This window comes from Chenopodium quinoa, unplaced genomic scaffold, assembly GCF_001683475.1.
Source record: "Chenopodium quinoa cultivar QQ74 unplaced genomic scaffold, ASM168347v1, whole genome shotgun sequence".
NCBI classification, from domain to species: Eukaryota; Viridiplantae; Streptophyta; class Magnoliopsida; order Caryophyllales; family Amaranthaceae; genus Chenopodium; species Chenopodium quinoa.
Window position 1 is genome coordinate 539368 of NW_018745177.1, and position 22849 is coordinate 562216.

Genomic DNA, 22849 nt, shown 5'->3' on the forward strand with positions numbered 1-22849 from the left:
TACTCCACCTTGTTGAACATTGATTTGGTAGTTTTGGGCAGGATCTAATTTAATGTTATTCTAAATTAATCAACCAACCTAACCACACTATATTTAATTTATCACACATTTTCCTTTTTTTTTTAATTTTTACGTTTCAACAAAACACACTCACTCTTCTTCAAAAAAAAAAAAAAAAAACTCACTCCACTAATTAATCTCAGACACCTTTTCCGACCAATCTTTCTTCGTGTTCTTCTTCTTCACAAATCAACCAAAATTCAGCAAACCCTAATTTCCGATGATCTTCCCCAATTTCTTCACGATGATCACCACAAACTCATTTCTAATCTACTTCAAAAACTAATTGAATCAATACTAGTAATAATCTGGACAGAAACACCTATCTTTGATCATTTGGATTTGTTGATTGAAGAAGAAAGTTTAAAAATGGCGTGGGAAATTCCATGTCAAGAAGCTACTAAATCGAAGCCATTATTTGTTACTATGTATGCTACTGTGATCATCGGAGTCATCTTCTCTTCATTCTATGTATTCTCTGCCATTTACTCGACTGATTCTCCTGATGCTCGAATTTCTCTCTCCTCTTCAACTTCAAGTAATTTTCTTTATCTTGATTTTTTTTTGGTTTATTTTATCAGCTCATTGTAGTTTTTGAATTACTTTGGTGTATATTAAGATTAAGAATTTAATGCATTCCAATTTTGTTATGTTTGTGCTTTGATGAGGTTAGAGTGTAGTATGTGTTAGATTAATGTATTCATATGATGTGATTATTAATATGCTGTTAATGTGTTATTCGTGATCTTTTGAATTAGAGATTGATATTAGGGAGTTTTAATTGATATGCTTTTAAGGAATGTATTTTGATTGATTTGGGATAAGTGAATTGAGTGATGAGGGGGTGCATTTTGGTATTTGAGGTATAGGAATGCATCGATAATAAGATTTCGATGATGTGTTTGCTTTGGGTTTTGGTTGTCGTACTTGTCGAACATCCCTTTGATTGTAAAATTAGACTATGCTTTGTTTGTGGCTGCCTCGTATGAGCTTGTATCGAAGAAGACTTGTTAGAAGAAGTTTATTGGTTGGGGTTCAGTCCCTTGTATAGTTACTTTGTTTTAGAAGAGGGATTCACTTGACCTTCTGTTTACGTATAATTCATGTGTATTAAGCGTGTTTTGAGTGATGGTAATTTTTACAGTGGTGAATTTATCATCATGCAGATGTATTGTTTTGGACTATGCTTTATTGAGAGATGAACGTAAAAAAGGGTGGTAATTGGAGTAAAGGAGAGATATTCGAACTTTAGTGGTTCTATTGTCAGTCAATAATGTGGAAAAAGTTACTAGAATTTGAAATATTCCCGCTGTATGTTTTAGAAACCTAGGCTTTCATGTTGTACATTAGATAGATAATTGGATAGGCATGTTGAACTGAAACCGAATGGTGTAGTGGCACTATGTTCTAAATTTGTTTTTGTTCATGATACACAGATTGTAAAAGTGAGTGATAGAATAGATGAATGACCTTGCTTTTAGAAAGGGCCAGGTTGAGAGTAACTGTGTACATAGAAATGACACAGGTTTGCTTTAGTCAAGAGAAATAAGTAACATGCATAACTTCGTTGAATGTCTAAGGTGAAGGCTTTATTCTCTATCTTTGGGCAGGTGCGAGGTGTCAGAAATTTCAATATAACGAAAACTGTTTTTAGGGTGAAGGAGATGGGGGTGGGTGGTAGCCGGTTGGGGAAGACCTTCTATGGAGATTTGAGCCAAAAACATTTTATTCTCATCTAATGGAGTCTATTTGTGTGACAATGGGTGGATTACCTTGGTTTGGGTGCCTTAAAAAAATCTTTTCTATCTAACCCATATTTTGTGTGCTCTATGTTTTCATGAAAAAGCAAATAATTGTATGAAAGGTGAATTAATAACTTAATTAGATATATCTGTGTTATGAATATTTCAGGAGGAGATTCTTCTCTAGAAGCACCAAACTCTTCTCTGCCGACAGGTTTAAGCACGGGTTCAGTTTTTCCAGTCAATCCTCAGAGCGCATCTTTGAAGCCTATATGGGAGTCTCCTAAATCTAAGAAAATGCCACCTTTGGATTCCTTCCGGTTGACGAAAGATTTGGTGGGTGAGAGAGTGAAAGATAATGTTATTATAGTCACATTTGGAAACTATGCATTCATGGATTTTATTTTGACTTGGGTTAAACACTTGACTGATTTGGGTTTGTCAAATCTCCTAGTTGGTGAGTTCTTTCAACCTCAAGTTCTTGCTTGAACAACATGTTTCTGGATCAAAATCATTTTGAATACTTTTGTTGAAACCTGGAATTACTTATAGAGAATCTTCCAGTGTTTTTTTTTTTTTTGCTATGTAATATACATCCATCCTTATTTAATAAGTGGGCTGCTACGCTGCTATTGATTTGGCCTCACTATTAAGCATTCTTAAAGGATTTCATGATTTCTTTTTTACTAATCTTAAATACCCCGGTGCTATATGTAAAGCTTTCACTGGTCAAATGTACAACGTGTTGCTTGATCCTTATAATCTTAGAGTTCTTTTTAGATACCCTTTTGACTAATCTGCTATTTATTAAAATAAGACTAAGTACTAGTAAGTGAACCATTTTCTAGTCTTTCTTGACCCAAAGCAAAAAATAAACTGATGTAATGATGATGTATTTTTAGTTCTATTGATGCAAAAAATATATGCTTAAGTGAATTTATGTTACTTTAAGTGAAGACCATTCTAAATAAATAAAATTTCACATATTTATGGAAACTCTTCTTTTCTTTTCAATTTTTTTTTTTTTTTTTTTTTTTTGGCTTTAATAGGATTTAAATATCTACTTCCTCCGTTTCTATTTAGTTGATGCGTTTGATTTAGGCACATATATTAAGGAGAGGAGAGAGAGTGAGAGAGAATGAAAAAGCAAGTGGGGTGGCTTGTAAATGCAAGGTAAAAAAGTTACCCCAAAAGGAAACGTGACAACTAAAGAAAAACTTCCTAAAAAGGAATACGTGTCAACTAAAAAGAAACGGAGGTAGTATTAGGTACCTATATGCTGGAGCTTGTGTAGCCCTATCCCCAAACAACACATGCAAGTTTCCCACATTGATTAAAGTGTAGAGTGTTTTTCACTTTGTAAGGCCAAGAGGCTACTCTCTTTATTTCCATATGATATTAAGGTAGAACTTCTTTCAGTTTCGTAAAGGGGACTCTCTCTTGATGGTGGGTATTCTTGTGGCTTATATCTAACTACCCTAGATGTGAACCTTCTTATACCCTCTGGTCTAGTTGAGGTCAAATTAAATGGATATTACATGTGAGGTTGTGAGTTAAAAGCATGCTTCAGCCCTATGAAACATCACATGTGAGCTCTGTGAAAAAAGGGACTTCAAATGTGAGGGTTAGTGTTGAAGATTTTATAGCTCTATCCCGAATGTCACATGTGAGTGTCTTATATAAATAAAATAAGAGATAGTTTATCACTTTACAAGGCTAAGGAGCTACTCCCTTATTGCTATTTGGTTTTATGGTGAACCTCCTTTGGCTTTGTAAAGTAGAATCTATCTCTTGATCATGGGTGCGGCCATACTTAACAACACATATGCTATAATGCTAAAACCATATCCTAAACTTGGCTTCCCATGTTCATGCTAGGTGTCTTTATCTTTAACTAAATTAATCACGTTAGGAAGTTACAAAGCATTGTAAAATATAAAATGTACAATCTATCTACTAGTATTAGTCAATCACTCATTATTGAAGTATAAAAGAGTATGCTATGATTAAAAAGAGTATGGTATGATTAATCACTTTATTGAAGTATTTTCATGCCAGGTGTCTTTTTCTTTAACTAAAACTAAATTAATCACTTTAGGAAGTTACAAAGCATTGTAAAATATAAAAGATACAATCTATCTACTAGTGTTGGTCAATCACTCATTATTAAAGTATAAAAGAGTATGCTATGATTAAAAACTACAATACGGAGTAGTTAATTTCATTTATCTATGTACTCCCTTCGTCCACAAATAATCTTCCATTTAAGTTTGTACACACATAATAAGAACTATAGTAGGGTGGATTTAGAATGTTAGAGAAATAAAGCTAGGAAGATTTTTTGTGTACATCTTAAATTGAATTCAGGAAGATTATTTGTGAACGGAGGGAGTACATTGCTAATTGAATTAGCTAATAAAGTCCACATATTTGTGGAATTGGAAACTTACAATTTTTCATATAAAGCAAAGGTATATCAACACACACATTTTCCTATTTTAACCTGTGCATGAAACAGGTCATAAATTAAGTTTTTCATGAATCTAGTGAAGGATTCAGACATTCAATCATAAGCAGTTAGGAATATTGGAACAGGAATAACTTTTATGAATATTTAGGCTGGTTTGAATATATACTGATGTTTGGAAATGGTTTATTCATCAATGTTAACTATGTGTGTTGGCCTGTTGGGGTGGGGAGGGGGGGGGTGTGTGCGGATGGAACACGTCACAGAAGACATTTTTTACCTCGTCACAAATCACTGTCAGGATACTATGAAGAAGATCAATATTTTTAATTCTTGATCATAGATTCAATTAATAAACTAAAACTAAAACAGAAATAGGTACATGTATGGAGGTATATAGAGGTCTTATGTAACTTGGATATTGTTAATATAGGTGCAATGGATACTAAACTGTTGGAAGCGTTGTATTGGAAGGGTATTCCAGTTTTTGATATGGGAAGCCACATGAGCACTGTAGATGTGGGATGGGGATCACCAACTTTTCATAAAATGGGAAGAGAAAAGGTTATTTTAATCGATTCTATTCTACCGTTTGGCTATGAATTACTTATGTGTGACACGGACATGGTTTGGTTGAAGGTACTCTTCTTCACTTATTCTAATGTCCTTTTTTATGTTTGGGTTGAATTGTTTTTGTATATTTTTGCCCCATTCATTAGATTGATGCTCTAGATTCATGTGGGCTACAGTACTAAAATTAATTGTTCTGCACTTCAGCTACTGGAAAAGAAGAATTAAGGTTTATTTTATTCAGAGTTGTATGTGAACCATTTTTAGGATTTGATCGGTTGTGTCCAAGTAATAGATGTTGATATCGTTCAATAGACAGAGTACAAGTGCCTTGCTTCCCCCCCTCTCCCTCCTCCCATTACCACCACTAGTCCACTACAACGATGGGGCTTGGATTGTCTTGCTTTTGCAATAGTCAAAGAAGTCAAACTTTTGATAAGGATGTGTTGTTGTCTATAGTTTTTAAGGATAGCTTATTATCTCTAAGTTATGGACTATACTATTTTTTGAACATGGTCTACAACAAGAGCCAATTCAAGTGGCATGGTAAGATTCAACTTAATATGCTAAACTTGACCTTGACTTCTACTTGGTAGTTATTTATTTATTTATATGACACAACTCAAATGTGACAATCATGAAACATTATAAATTCAAGCTCCCCAAACTATTTTCTAGGTTGCTTCATTAAACGCATAATTTTAGATTTTGGTGACAAACCATTAAATTATTACATGGTGTTTGTTGTGATCATGCTCCTAATTGGGTTCTTCGTTTTTATTCCAGCATTTTTCATCAGTTCACGTGAATGTAAAGACGTGAATATCTACAATTAACCATTTTATTTCTTGTTAGAATGTATAGAATTAAATTTTATGAATATTATTTGAGACTGCAATGTCACATTTATGCTTATTACTTTGCTTGTTTATCAACAAATCTATGATGTTTTATCGGTTGGGTTTGCCATTCTTTATAATATGTATTATCTTCCCCTTGGTAACATTCAATGTTTATGTAACAGAACCCCCTTCCATATTTTGCTCGTTTTCCTGAAGCAGATGTTTTGACTTCAACTGATCAAGTTGTGCCAACAGTGGTTGATGATAGGTTGGATGCTTGGCAGCAAGGTGAGCTTGTTAGTATCTGTTTTAGTGTCAACTGAATAATGTCTTACTTTCTCCATTTCAATAATATTGCAATACTATTTTCTGTGCGCACTTTTTAGAAGTACTAAGTTTGACCACATATTCTTACTCATTTACTAAAAGCAAATATTATTAATTAAATTGTCGTTATATATCATGTTTTCATGATATCAACCTTTTATATTCTTTACTACTTAATAGATAACTAACATCTATGATCAAGGATGTGTATTGGCAAGTGTGCTAGTCAAGGTGTTGCAATTTTTGCGAAACAGAGCAAGCAATAATTATCATGCCCAAAATATTCTAAATTCTTAATAGCAAAAATCAGGTACATTTTGCAGTTTCTAATTACAATAATATATCCACTAATCTCATATGTATATATGTGGCAGCAGGAACAGCTTTTCTTGAATTCTGGACCTTGTATTTCTTTTTCTCAATAATTCCAATGTGTTTTCCTATTTACCTCTGAGCTTTATCATTTTCTGGCACCTCTGTTACTAAGAATCATCAGTTGGATCAACCAGCCTCCTATCAACCTAAATTCCTTGGCTGTTGTATGTTTTTTTAAGTTATGATGGTACTACTGTGATCTAAGCTGTCCTCTAAAGGACTAAAACAGAAAATCTTGGCACCTTATACTGGGATGATCATATAATATGTAACTGCAAATACATGTGCTTTAATTATGATTCACAAGGTTCTTGTATGTACATTTGTTAGGGTCTTCCTTGTATGTACGTTTGTTATATACATGTGCTTTAATTATGATTCACAAGGTTTTTTGGACTCTTTGGTCCTTAACTCATGCAATTCTCATAACTTGTTTTAGTTTTAGTTGTGTGAGCACTTATTTTTAACTTTTTGGCCTATGTTTGAACTTATTGAGGTGAAAAGTACCAAGCCTTTTTTTTTTTTTTTTTTTTTTTTAAAGTCCTCTAACAGTGCCATTTCTTGTCTTAGAGAGGTGTATTATGATTTCTATACTTAAGGTATAATTCACAATATGAGCTCTTGAAGCGGCATGCAATTAACTCTATACTCTATAGACTACCCAGCTGGCTCCTAGCCTAATAAAGTAACAACCCATGTACTTATGCTGGTATATGTGAATAGATAAATAAGATGAAAAGTGAATGAAGATATAGTTGAAGGTGAAATGGGACTTTTGTTTGGGGACGAAGGAAGTAGTTTTCTGTTAAGTCCTAGTGATCTTGTAAAGGCAGGTTCTGATTCAATTGATTGCAAAAGTCAACCTGATCTAAGGGTGCTTTAACTATAAACATAACTATGCTAGTATGCATCTTGCCTTAGTAAATGACCTCTTAGTTAAATGGGTTTTTACGGTTTTTAATGACCAATGAGCCAGTTCCTCAATGTTAGTGGGTTACCCAGTTGCCCTATTTCTAAAAATGACAATACATGTACCATTGTTTACAACTACAGATTCATATAGATACATTCTTTGTCTGATATGTATGGTACTCATCGTTTATATATGTCAAACAGTTAGTGGTGCATACAATATAGGGATCTTTCACTGGAGACCGACAGAATCTTCAAAGAAGTTGGCTAAACATTGGAAAGAGTTGCTTCTTGCTGATGAAAAGGTATGGGATCAGAATGGGTTTAATGATATTGTACGAAGGCAGCTTGGGCCCTCTGTTGATGATGAAAGTGGTTTAGTTTATGCTTATGATGGGAATCTTAAGCTCGGGCTCCTTCCTGCCAGTATATTCTGTAGTGGACATACTTATTTTATTCAGGTACGCTTTTTTTTTTCAGTTTTTTGTTTGCAGATTGTGACATTGTCAATTCGTAATATAGAGACAGGTAATTCAGGTAAATTAAGAGATGATCCTTGAAGGAAGAGTTTAATAGCTTCTTAGATACAAGTTGGGTGATTTTAATAATGAATGAGTGTGGGAGTGGTTGGGATCATGCCTTACATTCCTATCTGTGTGAATAACCTACGTGGATTTGGAATTTTAACAGGACTAACAATAGAGGTTCGTGCACAGTGTTAAGGGTTCATAGAACAAATAAAACCTGTAGTTGCTGAACAATATTTTACGTATATGGGCTCCTTTGACTACCAACACAAGTTCATCAATAGACCTTCTATGAGCAAGCTATTGGTAAGCTTGGTGACCTGGTGCCAGTGTAGTTGCAGAAGGCATTCACATCTTGTAACACCTTTCAACCCATAACTTGCTACTAAAAAGCAACTGGATGTACTAAGATAGACCTACATGCTATTAGCCACAAATGCAGGAGGGCTGAGATTGTTCTCATAAATTTGTCAGAAAGCCTGGACCAACAAATGTTTTGTGGCTAATACGATAGTTATCAAAATTTTGTTATTTGTTTTCATTGCATAAGCAAGCACCATACATATTTATGCTAGAAACACTATCTGTTTCGAGTCTTTCACCCTTTCCACAAAAGGAAGAAATGACCTACATGCCCCTGCTGGCCATAAAAGAGACTGCTTTTTAAGGAGACTCCCTCGATACTGCTGAGATTCCTTACAAAAGCTTATTCTTTCGTGGTCAGTTTTTTCTCTGGCGTGAAAGGTTTCAATTGAGCAGGGGATCAAGATTGTAATGCTTTCATTCTTTCAGCTTCTGCTAGGTGAATAAATGGGGTCATTAACTTTTATAAAATCACTCCTCGCTTTTGTTCAAGTAAGCAATTTGATGGAGATTTGTACTCCAGAAGACCAGGTAAAACTTATTATTGAGTGCAGAGTGCCTCATGGACATGGTACACAAATGCATACTTGAACCAGGAGTTATGAATTTGCTACTTTGCTGTCACTCTAAAAACAAAAGATGTCAAGTCTTGATTTTCTTTCTGGATCGTCTGTCGCTTTGATGCAGAACTAGCCTGTTGATGAAGTACTTGAAAGTTCTCCCATGTGCCTTACCCTTTTTAATCTTTACTCTTTTGTTAGGAGAATAGTTTGAAATTAGATCTCAATTAGTAATTTAGCATATATAGAAGAATGAGTTTGGTTAGAATGTTGAAGGACACCATTTTTTATCCATTTTCAGTTTCTATCGGAATTATCACAATTTTAGGAACCTTGACACGAAGGAATAAGAGGGTACTTGAAAGTATGTGATGGGCCCTTTTGCTTGGGGTATGCTTCTGTTATAGGAAGAATTTTTTAGAAAAAGATTAAGACAGAAGTATCTTTATGAATTGAGGAAAAACTCGTGGACTAGATAGACTTACTCTGTGAAGACATGGGGAAGATTGCCTGAACAGGCTTCATATGTTAATGTGTTTGGTGTAGAATTAACTATTAAAAAGGAACAATCAAAAGGGATAAGTATATACTTACAATGAGAGTCTGGTTATTTCTTTTGGATTTATATGTTAGATATGATGCATCAATGATGATTTATTAATGGGTGATGCATGAGGTTTAAGGGCTTATTGAAGGACATTGGACCCTGATTATTATAGAGGCATAATATTTGTACCTTTGGGCGGTGTTATGATGATTATTTTGGTGGCTTTAATACTTTAGACGAGAGGCTTTTGGGTTTGGAGGTCTATGGTGATTGGTGGATTGATTAGGGTGTATGTTTACATGGGAGGGAGTAAAATCACAAAAAAATCCCTACTTGCTACACAAGTCTTCTATTATATTCCTAAAACTAATCTCATGGATAAATGTAAACTATATAAATTAAATTTTAGGAGTCCTTCGGAGAATGAGCCTTCCCACTAATAAAACTATTTGAGTTTGGGTTATGGAATGATAAGAGCAACTCATTAATGTAGCCCTTGAGACCTATAAATTAATAGTACTCTAATAAAAAAAAAAAATTAATTTATACTCTAAGAAATACTAACTTTTGTTGGATGCCTCTTGTTAGACTTTAATTGTACGACATTTGATCCTTTGGTGTAGGCTTGTGATATAGCATCATTGGGTACTATGCGGGGATGAGGGGACAGGACATTTTGAAAGTCAACACTGTACCCTTTTTAAAGATATAACTCAACAGTTGCTTCTTGCTTGATTCAGGTGCACTGAGTAGTACACTTTTATGAACCTTGTACCTAAGTAGCTCTCCTGAAGGTCAAAGATTACATGGAGATTTGGTTTCATTTAGCGTTTATAAAATCTTTACCAGGATCTATTCCAATACATAGAATGCTGGCTAGGAGTATGTATCTGGAGCATATTTATTGAATGTAGATAGAAGTAGATGTAGAAGTAATTTTTTTACTTGCTAATGAGTATTTAGTAATAAGTTGTTTGGTGATTTTGGAAGAGATTACTGAAGTGGGCTGTTATTGACGACGGACTCCAAGATGGAATATGATAGGCTCTTAACCCTTTGGATAAGATTGCTTCTGATTTGCGGACTATTAACCTTGGTCCACGACTTCGAATTAAACTTCTGAGCTGAATCATGTAAGGATAATTTTGAGTGATTTATATTGTGATGTCTGATTGACAGGCCATGTATCAACAATTTAAACTGGAGCCTTATGCAGTGCACACCACATTCCAATATGCTGGTACTGAAGGAAAGCGTCATCGATTACGAGAAGCCATGGTATTTTATGATCCACCGGAGTACTATAACTCTCCAGGTACTTGACATTCCATTATGTGTGCTTCATTTCATTTAGCAAAACCACTTCATGTACCTCCTCTTTTTCTTCTCATATATGGTTAGCAATAATCCTGTATTATTTAAGGTAGCAAAACTGTATGCATTTCTCGCCTGCTTATATGTGTTCCCTCCAATTTATAGTGATTGACCTTATTACGTTTTATGTTTACTTTCCTTGTGGCCCTTTGATCTGTGGACCTTTAAATGGCAGTGAAGTGCATTAATTCAAATTACAATTGAATTATATGAAATATCCCGTCAAAAAAAATATACAAAAATGAAACTTCTCAAAAAATTAACAAGCTTTCTTTAGGATCTATACCCCTATAGGTTTCCTGCATTCTTAGTCAAAACTATAAGGTTGTAACATACTCTATTGGAGTAATCGGTTTCTCCGATAGAATTCCTGTATTGCTCTTCATGATTGTAAATTGAATAATATATAATCTAGAAATGTTTGAAGAATAATAACATGAATGATTAGTGACTTTTTAATCAACTAAAAGAGATGGTAATTCCTCTGTCATGGAGAAATAAATAAATTACACTAAAGAAAAATTAACAATACTTGGGATTTAGCAATTTTTCATGTTCATTTATCAGGCTTTGCATAAGTTCTATGCTTTTTATTTGAATTTTGGAACATAGATGATCTGCCACCTCTGTTGAATCCAATGCAGGAGGTTTCTTGTCATTTAAGCCGACCATTCCGAGAAGCTTATTATTAGATGGAGAGCATAATGTTGAGTCACACTTTGCTCTCGTTAATTATCAGGTATGATATAAATTGCTGATGTCTGTAGTCGCTATTATATATAACATCTACTCAATGATATTTATATGCTTCCTCTCAGATGAAGCAGATACGAACTGCACTTGCTATTGCATCATTGCTAAATCGGACCCTGGTGAGAACAAAGCATTTGACTGTTTGTGAATGTAATTCTTTTGTGGTTGTTAAATGTTAATATGCATCTCTATTCAAAATAAATCTTTGATTCCGTTCCTTTATAGTTTATAAACTGTTACAATTGCCATACATCATGCATAATCCCACCTTTGGACGGGTCGCTATTAATAATCCTACCTTTTGATTATTATTTAATAATCCCACCTTTGAGGTACATTCTCTTTCAATGGTTCCTGACGTGTTGGTAACCAGTATAATGGGTTAACATGCCATGTGGTACTTTGTAATTCGCTGAAATATATATATATATATATATATATATATATATATATATATATATATATATATATACTTCTTTGTCCTTTTCCCATCCTTCCTCCATTCTTTCCGGCTAGGCAGACCACCCCTCCCACCCTGCAGCCAGCCACCCCCACCCACGACCCTGAAACACCAAATCCCAACCATGCCCACCCCAACCATCACCACCCCCAAAACACCAAAGCCCTGCCACCCCCATCCCCGAAACACCCTACCATTCTGAAACGCTTCATTTCAGCCCTCCCATACACCGAGACGCCCGGCCCCACCCACCCCAACCATCACCACCCCCAAAACACCAAAGCCCTGCCACCCCCATCCCCGAAACACCCTACCATTCTGAAACGCTTCATTTCAGCCCTCCCATACACCGAGACGCCCGGCCCCAACCTTCCCTAACCCTTGAAAAACGCCACCCCAAAACGCCCCACAGTCACTAACAAAACTGCATATTGGGTGTTTAAATTGGAGCAACAATGGAAGTTGTTGGTGTCAAATTACTGGATTAGAGGTAGAAATTATGATTGTATGTGGTCGAATCGCTGACTGCGAGTGATTTGGAGGTCGAATTGTTGCCGCTTGGTGGCGGATTGGAGTGTAAGGACTGCGAGGTGGCTGAATTGCGCTGGCATAGTTGCTGATGTGTTGTGGTGATTGTTGGTTGCTTCTGCGTTGTTGAGTGACGGACTGACGGTGGCCGGTGAAAAAGAGCTGGATGATGGTGTTGTGACTTGTGACTGTTGGTGAGTGAGCAAGGAGCAACGAGGGAAAAGGGATTGCATCATTGCGTGGTGTGTAGGGGCTGAATTGGATCTATTGTTGGTGGTGTTTGGTGATTATTGGAAGAAGGGGGAACAAGTGGTTAGGGAAGGGGGGCTGGTGCGTGGCCAAGGAAATTTCTTTTTTTTTTTTTTAAATCCTTAATTTACCCAAAGAATAGGTTACCGGTCATAAGGGTTCATTAGAAGAGAATGCCCGCCAAAGGTGGGATTATTAGCAGTGAACCGGCCAAAGGTGGGATTATTTGAATTAATTTTTCCTATATATTAGGAGTATATAAAGTAAAAGGGAAGTTAAGGGATACTTTTTTGCCGAGGAATTTTCACTCAAGTAATTGCCAGCCATTAGACTTATCAGTCCCTTTTCACCTGCTTACCTTCCTTTCTCTTTGTGTACCCTCTTGGCCTCTTCCCCGGAAGAATTGAATTTTACTCAAAAAGTACCTCAAGTTCTACATATTCTTTTGCAAAGCCTTCTGTTTTATTGATGACCACTATACCTCTTAATCTCTAATTATTGATATTAACTGTGAACAAGAACGATCCCCATCTTTTGAGGGTAGAATGGTGTTCAAATTGCATATTGTGCATTCCTAGAGTACATAAAGTTGTCTAAACTCTAATAATTAAGAAGGTCTGCAGCATATTGTTGCCTAGTTTAGTAATTCCTCTAGTCTTACATGGAGTTGCATCTTTAAGATCTGAAAAAGTTGAATATAAGAATTTGTAAATCCTCCTGTATGCATGTAAGACATCATTTGAAATTGGAAAAGCAAGATTTGGGATTGCCTTGTGAATGTATGTGTTGATATCTTATTTACTTGTGATTTATAGGTCATGCCTCCAATATGGTGCAGGTTGGATAGGGTTTGGTTTGGTCATCCTGGTATCCTGGAGGGTACCATGACAAGGCAACCTTTTATATGCCCTCTGGATCATGTTTTTGAGGTAAACCATAGGGTGAAAATTCATTCAGCTTTTTCTCATCTGCTTCAATGGTTGTGCTCTCTGAGGCTTTAAAGTTTTGTTATTCAACCTTAGAGTTCATATTATAGTAAAAGGATTCTGGAAAATAAATATTGGTATATTTGAAAGGGAGTTCCTTTACTTTTATCTTCAACAGAAAACCTGTAAATGCTTGTTCAGCTATTTGCAATTCTCTTTTACATTACATCTGAGAATCGCTTACTCACTAGTGGTAGTTGAAGTTTTTTATAAGAAAGTAGATGGAGGGTTCAATAGACATTAAGGTTTTTTTTAATTTTTAATTATAAAAATATATTGAACAATGACGACCAATAGAAGAGAGAATAAATTTCCATTCTTTTTCTCTTGCCTTCTCTCCAGTGGAAAGAGACTAAGAAGGTTGTGAATCTGACAATCAATATTGCAGAAAGACTTGCATCAGTATATACTGTTTCAATGTGAATTACTTCTGTCTCTCTAGGTCTTTAATTGTAAAGGTTATTTTGTTAGCTGCAAGATGATCTGTTAAATTGCATGGCAATTTCAGATATTACATACAGAACTTGAAACTTAGTGCACGTACCATCAGAATTAGTTAGGTTTCTGATTCTTGTGAAGGTTAGAAAAAAGTCAAGTAGGGTGTTTCTTTTTGAGGTTAAAATTTTCCCACTTCACAGAACTTCTCTTGAACTATAATATTAAAAGGTTCTTCTGGGAGACTTTGTAAACCCATTCTTCTCTTTGTGTTCTCCATTTTTTATACAGGTGAAACTTGAACTGTAAATGATGTTGTATCAGCTGTGTATGTTACAGCCTTTAAAACTTAATTGTTGAAACTGGTTGCAGATATATTGCATGTGTTTTTTTGTATGTTATACGAAGTATTTGACAATTGACATTGTTATTTGAATAATTTATTTGCAGGTGAACGTGATGCTGCAAGACTTGTCACAGCAAGAATTTGGTCCACATATTGATATCAGGGAATACTCCTTCCTTGACAATCCAGCACTGTCACTAGAAGTACGTTAGCACAGGACATGAGTGATTTATCATACAGGTATTGCATTTGTGAAAGGATCATTTACCGGGAATTCTTTGTGCAGGTGAAAAAATCGTGGCTTGATGTGCATCTCTGTCAAGTGGGATCAAAAGACTGCCATGTTACCAAAAATGTTAGTGCTGCCGGACTGCTCAGATTTCCCAAACATGGCAGCGAAGAAACGGTACTCATTTATGATAGTTCGGTTTTTTTTATAAACCATCTTTAATATGTCTGAAGTAATTATGGCCTTGTCAATATGCCTTTACATATTTCGTATTACAGTATTTAGTCACTGTAAATGTTCACATCAGCTGCACCTTTTTCTGATAACTTAAAGACATCATTTCAAACAGCAACCCGTCTGGTGAATTTATTTTCTAAAAGTTTCTCCACCTCCAGTAGTAATAGCCCAACACAAGAAGCCCTATAAATGAAGGGCTATATGGTATTGTATTAGAAGAAGAAAACGACAAGAACAGATGAGTGGTGTTTCTACACCTAAGAAGCTGAAAAAGGGCCAAACAAGGGTAAATAGAGACTTAGTTTCTGTTTCTCAAAAAGCGCAATGAGCTCCCTGCCCCCCTAGAAGCAGAAGCTCCAATTTGGAGCTTCTCAATACTGTTTCTCGCGGAGCTATTTTGCTCATTTAATTAGATATTTTCGCTGACAATAATGCCCTCATGAAAGTAGAAAATGACACCTTTTAATTAAAAAGACAAACCCAATATAATTAGCTCTGCCTTCTCTCTTCAAACCATCAGACATCTCCCCCCTTCTTTCACCTCTGCAAGTCTGCATCACACCTCTAATGTCTCAATTAAAATTGAGGTACATGTAGTCATTGTCCCTTCAATTTTTGTTTGTCCCACTCGAATTTTTAGATCCAAAGGCTAAAGCTCTGTGTAAATGGCAGTGTTGACGTAAATAAATACGCTGCTCTTGGATGTGGGTTGTCGGAAAATATGGTGGGCTAACAGGGAGGAGATATTTGCATATATGAAATTGTTTAATTGAAATCTACTTTATTCTTTACTCAATAATAATAAATAAATCCCTTTAAAAAATAAATAAACATATTTTAAAAAATATTAATAAAGACATAAAACTCTTGCAAATTATAGGCCAAACATTAAAAATTGTTTCTGTTTCTTAGAAATACTTTTACAACTCTATAGCCAAACACTTCTATTTTTGTAAAGTGTTTCTTTAGAAACAGCTTCTAGAAAACTACTTTTAGGAAACATAAGTTTTTTTTTCTAAAAGCTTGGCCAAACAGACCCTAAAAAGCAGTAGCAGAAGCTAGTGTGTATGTGAAATCAGTGTGGGTATTGTGGTGCTTTAAAAAACCTATAATCGTCTGATTTTAATTTTTATCAGATGTTACTCTTCATCGTCAAATTGTGTTGCATACCTTAATTGGTCACGATGTAGACAGACAGACAGACAGAAAATTCCACCCTCGACAAAGATATGGGTGATGCATGGTCATCTAATTTGTGCCTCCTTCCCCACTAGCCTTGTTTACAGCCATAGTGGTCCTTCTCCTAACATCTCTCTGTCCCGAACCATTTCTAAAATGCCATTCTGTCAATGTTGTAACCTCAGAGAACTAGTTTTATCTTAGCTACCCTGTTTTGTATTATTCTTAAGTTGGAATTTATCCCTTGATAATATGCATAACATACTCTTTCTTCCAGTTGTCTTGAGACCTTCTGTTTATATATCTTGATTGCTATTTCCAATTTCATGCATAGCCTCAAATAAGAGGACTTGTTTTCACAATTCATCCTTAATGTAATAGAGGCGTAAGTAATGGTTGTTCACTAACATATACCTCCTCTGGCTACCTGTCATTAGCTAAGGCTTGTTACATACAAAGCAAGAAGCATAAAAAATAATGATTGTTGTTAGTTTGCAAAATAAATAATGAGATTGAGTGTTAACGTGCTTGAAAGTTTTGATTGTCTGTCTTCTTGGTGCTTTTTATGTTCGGTATCTTCTTGTTTTTAGTGTTCTCAAAGTACAGGAAGGATATTCACAAATGGTGTTAATTTTCATGATGAATTATGAGAGTTAAGGTGCCAACATGCTTAAAAATTGAGGTGATCTGTCTGCTTGGTGCTTTTTTTATTTCATATCTTTTTGTGAATATAATCAAAGTACAGGAAGGTTATTCTAAAAGTATTGTTCCATTATTCTTGATTAGTGGCACTACTGTTGTGTGCCTTATGTCCACCACACTACATTAGAGCTAGGCAGTGTTTGAGGCAAATGTTGAAGAAAATAGGGAAATTGCAGATAATGCGTATTGTTCATTTTAAGCCTCAGTCTTGTGGCCTTATCACTCCCAATACATGCACTCCTCCCCCAAGGCACAATCTTACTCAAGAAAAAAAAAGAGGGGGGGGGTGGGGTGGGGGTTAAAGGACTTTTTAAGTAGGTGTTTGCTTGCTTGTTTAGTTCACTGGTGCGTGTGCTGCTTTTAGTAGCATTTTGTTTATACTATAGCTCTTCGGCAATGTAATTGATCAGCTTATGTTTAACCTGTTTGATAGTTCAAGACAGTGTTCTCCTCATTCAAGAATATCAAGGTTATAAACTTCTTATCAATCCAAAATGCCTTCCTTGGGTTTGCTGACAAGGCAAGTTTTCGTCCCAAAATATTTTATAGGTCTGTATGCTTGCTACAACTTACATTAGTTCCTATAATGCTGACTTGTTAATATGCTCATTTAGGAGAGAGAACGGAAGTTCAAGAATCGAGTTAAGCGATATGTTGGCATATGGTGTTGTGTGATGAATAACACTCCAGGCCATATATATTATGACATGTATTGGGATGAAAAGCCTGGGTGGAAACCATTACCACCACAAAGGCCAGAGGATGATCACCCTCCTGTATAACTGCCTCGACCGTACATTCCTCTTCCAATATGTAAACTTTAAAGGCATTACACCAAGAAGCACATCTTGTAATCAGCTGACATAAATTAGGACTTCTACAGTGCAAGGCCCACTGGTAAATGGCAGTGCTTCCAAGCTCCAGCTGGGAGACATTTTGATTATTGCTGCTAGCAATTGGCAGTGCTACCAATCTCCAACTGAGAGATTTTCAACTATTGCTGTAGGGCTAATGGCTTTGCTGCAATTCAGGCATATGTGCTGCCCTGTTCTAGGGTATGGCAAAGAAATTATTTTACTATTCTGGATGTGATATTACTGTTATAGGAAATTTTGTTGAATCAATGATCTTGGTAAAGATCGTGACCTGTAAAAATGTTTGTATCTGGGCATGTCTGTTATTCAATTTAAACGGTTTTGTATGAAGTTGTATCCTTCATTTACGTGTAAGCAACTCACACAAACTTGATGAACAAATTTACAGCTGAATAAATTGGCGTTTGGGGCAGAAAACTGCATCCCACGATATTTTTGGAAATACAGACAAATTTTGTACTTCAGACGTTTTTGGTTTGGTCTAAGCAACATAAAGCTAATCAAAAGATCATTTTTGGATTCAAATATTTTTTAAAGTAGAAGTATGCATACAATTTGATCATAGTTGAAATGAACAGAAATAAATTTCGTATAATTTGATAAACTAAAATAGACATATCAACAACAAAACTCAATTAGATTAAACCATTCAATAATAGACATATCAACAACAAAAATCAGTTTGGTCTAAGCAACAAACTGATTTTTTTTTTTTTTTTTTCGGCAGCAATTCTTCTAAACAAGAGACCTTCACACTAGAACATTTCTTTTGCTATACTTCACATTTCTTGCTTATCTGTGACTGCCCTGCCATGTTACTCTCAGAAAATAAGAGTAGAAAACAGCAAACAGGAAAGACAAGCCACACATACGCCATTTATGTATATATCTATATTGCAATGGTCAAGAGGATGCCACACAACTGAGTCAGGCCACAAAAGAAAAAAGAAAAAAAAAATAAAAAAAATACAAGACAAGAAATATAACACTACATCCAAAATTATCCTTGGGCACAAGAGGTACATAAGCCACAGCTATAAGTAAAGCTAAGCTGTGCTAATCAACCATTAGAGTTATTAGGTTTGTATGCTGAGAAGGGCACAGCTGAATTACTTCCACTTCTTGAATTTCTTCCCACCACCGAACATTCCACCATGACCCTTCCCATGTTTGCCAAACTTCCCGTGCTTAAACTTCCCATGCTTCCCATGCTTAAACTTCCCTCCGTGATGACCATAGGCACCACCGAAGTGACCACCACCAAAAGGAGCGCCACTGTGGCCTCCGTGGGAACCACCAAAAAGACCACCACCATGAGAACCATGAGAGCCTTGTGTCAATTTATGAGCTCCATAAGCAGCTGCAGCGGCTGCAGCACCTCCAGCTAGCATTCCACCCATGGCTCCCATGCCTCCACCTGAACAAAAAAAACCAGACCAACATATTAAATAAATAAGAATGCGAAAAAAACAATCAATAGGTATAACTCAAGCACCGCAATTTAAGCATATATACCTCCATGATGTGAGCTATGACCCCCAGATTGATGTGAACCGTGACCCCCTGGATAACCAGCAGGAGGATACCCTTGAGGTGGGTAGCCACCTTGTTGGGGATAGCCTTGTGGTGGGTAGCCGCCACCATGTTGAGGGTAGCCTTGCGGTGGGTAGCCACCTTGAGGCGGGTAGCCTCCTTGAGGTGGGTAGCCGCCTTGTTGCGGAGGGTATTGCCCTGGAGGATATCCAGACCCTCCATGACCACCATGCCCACCAGCCAGACCCTGAGCAAGATTTGAGAACAGTCCTCTGTCAGATTCGTCGTGGTTGTCTTTTCCACCCCCCATGTTGCTTCAATACACTACAGTATAGAACACAAAATCAAAAACTAACAACTAATTAAGCAATAGATCCCATTCACAAATCACAATGAAACATGTCGAGAATAGACCATTGAATCGGTTAAATGAAGTATATTATCTTTGCATGAAACACCAATCTAGTCTACTAGGGAAAAGAATAGTAAGGTTTCAACTGTTAAACTAAATTTTAGCAACTCAACCAATGCACATAATATATAGATGTTTATAGACAATTAGACATTTAGACATACAAGCAAGCATAAAACATGCACAATAAGAGACTAACAATAGATGCCAACTAAAATAGTTGATCATAGTTTTAAGGCCATTATAGGTGGTATCCAAGAGACACCAAGACTTGGAATCGAATCCCATCTACATCATTGATCATTGTGGCTCCAATTACACCAATAATATAAAACTAAAATTAAGTCAAATTGCACATTCTTTCGATTCAATAAGCAAAATCGACCATGAAGGAGTCGATGTGTTTCTAACCCACCAATTAAATGAGAATTTATAACAAAAATTCTACCCAAAAAAATTCATCAATTTTCCCATCCACATTCAAGAGCAATCACCCACATCAAAAAATAAAACAAAAAATCAAAGAGATATTGCATGCATGAAAGTAATCAACAAATAATCCCTAAAATTAGGGAAAATGATCCAACAATTTATATGAAGAATTAAGTTGAGATTTCATATGATCAAACAAATAGATAATGATCATATACAAAATTAACATCAAAGATCAATATCATAAGTCAAACACAGGATTTCATTAAAAATAAATAACAATAAATATCATAAAAATAAGGAAGAAAGAAATCTGGGTTCCCTAAAATATATCAAAATACATGATCTCAGCATTGAAAATCTGTAAAAGAGCTTTGATCAAAGTCAAAAACTCGCAAATATATTTAAAAAAATATGCACAAAATAATAAATGAAACAAACCCACTAAAAAAAATAAAAAATTGCAGATAACAAGATTTGAGGATAGAGAAATCGTACCTGAGATACCGGAGATTGATCAGAAGAGAAAAAAATTGAGTAAAGGAGAAAACAGAGGAAGGAAGAAGAAATAGGAACGGAGAATGGATATTTATAAAAGAGAGATAAATATGATTATCACCCTTTCTTCATTTCTTTGGGAATTCGATTCCACGCGGTAATTCAACGCGCACTTCACACGGGCCACGCCACGTTATTGTTCTTTGTCGACAATTTTTATTATACACTTGGGTGTATTATACGTTTCTAAATCTAAATTATATACTTCCTCCGTTTTTATTTTATTACACCATTTGGACTTTGACACTATTCACTTAATGTTCTTTGACCATCATTTGTGATTTATCCATTAGAAAAAATATAGTCATGAGAGATCTAGTTAGATTCGTCTCGAAATCTTCTTTTCAAATATCAAATTTTTATAATTTTTACAAAAGTATAATAGAAGATATTAACAGCTAAAGTAATGCATTGGCAAGCGTAAAATCCCTCATGGTGCAATAAAAAAAAACGGAGGAAGTAGTATTTAATAGTGAAATTCCTCACTTTGTCCCGTTTTCTCTTTTCAAAATAAATGTCCGATTTTGATGCGCATTTGCTAAAGTTTATATTCGAAAATTATACATTGAAACAATTCTAATTAGTATTGTACCCACGTGATTAGATTTTAATCTTATATACAGTATAAAGCAAATCGAAGAACCAAAGTGATGTATATGTAGTGTAAAAGTCAAAGTGAAGCATGGCTACTCTAGTATTTTAACGGGTTATTTCCATTTATTTTTAAATAGAGGGAGTAACCTTTACAATCAAATAATTTTAAAAAATTATCTCAATATGTTTTTTTTTTTCTTTGGTGTTTAGAGAGCCCCAAGCGCAGGGTGAGAATCGATCCAAGATCTCCCGGAATCGAGAGGAAAACTTTAAAATTTAGATTATCTCAATATGTAAATAATATAGATTGCAAATAGGATTAACATTTAGGCTATTATTTTCCTAAAATATACTTGTATGGGCTTAGCATATATGTGTGCACATTTTATTTTTTTTTGGAACAAGTGCACAATTTTTTTTATCCTCTTCTTTTTATTCTTGCTCCTTTATTAATGTTGAGATAATATCTTTGGTGAATATCTTTTCAGCAAAAATATCATCTTGGCAGGGTATATTGCGCTTTGGTATTGTTCCATAATGAAAGGGCTATTCGGAATTTCGAACCTTTGGGTGTCTTGCTTTTGCTCACAATCAAAGAGCTATGGGATATGAATTTGATAGTTGAAGTAAAAAGTGTACTTTTGTGGGTTGGAAAATATTTGAACTTGATAGTCTTAGACTTTGTTATATATATTCGGGTGTACTGTACACCCAACTAACTCAAATACTTGGGTGTAACATACACTCGGATATATATAATGTCAAAAAGTAATTATAATAAATTGTTGCTAGTGATATTCCCTAATTTGTCAGATATACTTTTGGCTAATTAAGAATATTTAGACAAGAATAACTACCAATTTTATAAACTGACTTTGTATATTTGTTGAATGAGACAAACACAAAGTACTCCGTACTACTACGTATATAGATTACAAGTCCGAAGCATTGGAGGAGAAAGTCAAAGCAAGAGAAAATTAATGGCACAAGCTCTGTAATAACTTCTGATTTTATAATTGATTAAAATGACAGATTCAATGTCTTTGTTCTTAAGATTTTGTTGAATTATTTTACAAGTAAATACTTGAATAATGATCTTGATCATTGGTAAAGTCTAAACAAAGCTTAGGGAATTGGATTTTAGGCCTGTCCTTTTCAGCTCTAATCAATTCAGTTCAGTTCCTAATTTCCATCTATTATAAAATTCAATTCAGTTTAACTCCAATCAATTCAATTCAGTCAATGAGAACAGGCTCTAAGAACCTGGTCTCTTCAGCTTAATTTCAGTTTAGTTCAATTCAGCTTCAATCAGTTAAGTTCCTGAATTCCTTCTCTCATAAACAATTCATTTCAACTTTATTCAGTTCAGTTCAGTTCATTTTAGATCTAATCAGTTCAGTTCAGCTTAGTAAATCAGAACAGACCCTTATTAAAGGACAAATTTATCTCAAAAAAATTAATTTTATAAGGACATCCACAATTAATCAGTCATATTAATATCATAAGTATCACTTGATTTGCGTTCATGTCCAGGCTGCTAGGCAGATCAGCAAATAGCTAGGCCAAAAGTTCACTCAATACTCATCTAACATAAGAGAGCTATACTTTGGACAAACTTATAAGGTAGCAAAGCAGGATAATAAATTGGAAAAGAAAGAAAAGAAACTCACTATCG

At 35.2% G+C, this 22849-nt stretch overlaps 2 protein-coding genes across 4 annotated transcripts; one reads left to right on the forward strand and one right to left on the reverse strand.

Annotated features, from left to right (window-relative positions):
• Positions 1 to 142: 142 nt before the first annotated feature.
• LOC110710874 (arabinosyltransferase XEG113-like) lies at positions 143 to 18109 on the forward strand. Of its 3 annotated transcripts, XM_021889220.1 has the most exons (14): positions 144 to 281; positions 327 to 598; positions 1972 to 2259; positions 4703 to 4908; positions 5864 to 5969; positions 7500 to 7756; positions 10472 to 10607; positions 11311 to 11405; positions 11485 to 11538; positions 13472 to 13585; positions 14528 to 14626; positions 14710 to 14829; positions 17204 to 17290; positions 17385 to 18109. In XM_021889220.1, exons 2-14 carry the CDS (start codon positions 430 to 432, stop codon positions 17550 to 17552), a joined length of 1899 nt encoding a protein of 632 aa, XP_021744912.1. In that variant the 5' UTR covers positions 144 to 281; positions 327 to 429; the 3' UTR covers positions 17553 to 18109. The 3 variants fall into 3 exon arrangements, with proteins under 3 accessions (XP_021744911.1, XP_021744912.1, XP_021744910.1); XM_021889219.1 differs by having other exon boundaries at positions 143 to 598; positions 2017 to 2259; XM_021889218.1 differs by having other exon boundaries at positions 144 to 598.
• Positions 18110 to 18261: 152 nt separating this feature from the next.
• LOC110710875 (glycine-rich protein A3-like) lies at positions 18262 to 20663 on the reverse strand. The gene is made up of 3 exons (XM_021889221.1): positions 20521 to 20663; positions 19161 to 19502; positions 18262 to 19062 (listed from the first exon to the last, which is right to left on the reverse strand). The coding sequence occupies exons 2-3, from the start codon at positions 19486 to 19488 to the stop codon at positions 18755 to 18757; spliced, it is 636 nt and encodes a 211-aa protein (XP_021744913.1). The 5' UTR covers positions 19489 to 19502; positions 20521 to 20663; the 3' UTR covers positions 18262 to 18754.
• Positions 20664 to 22849: the final 2186 nt, after the last annotated feature.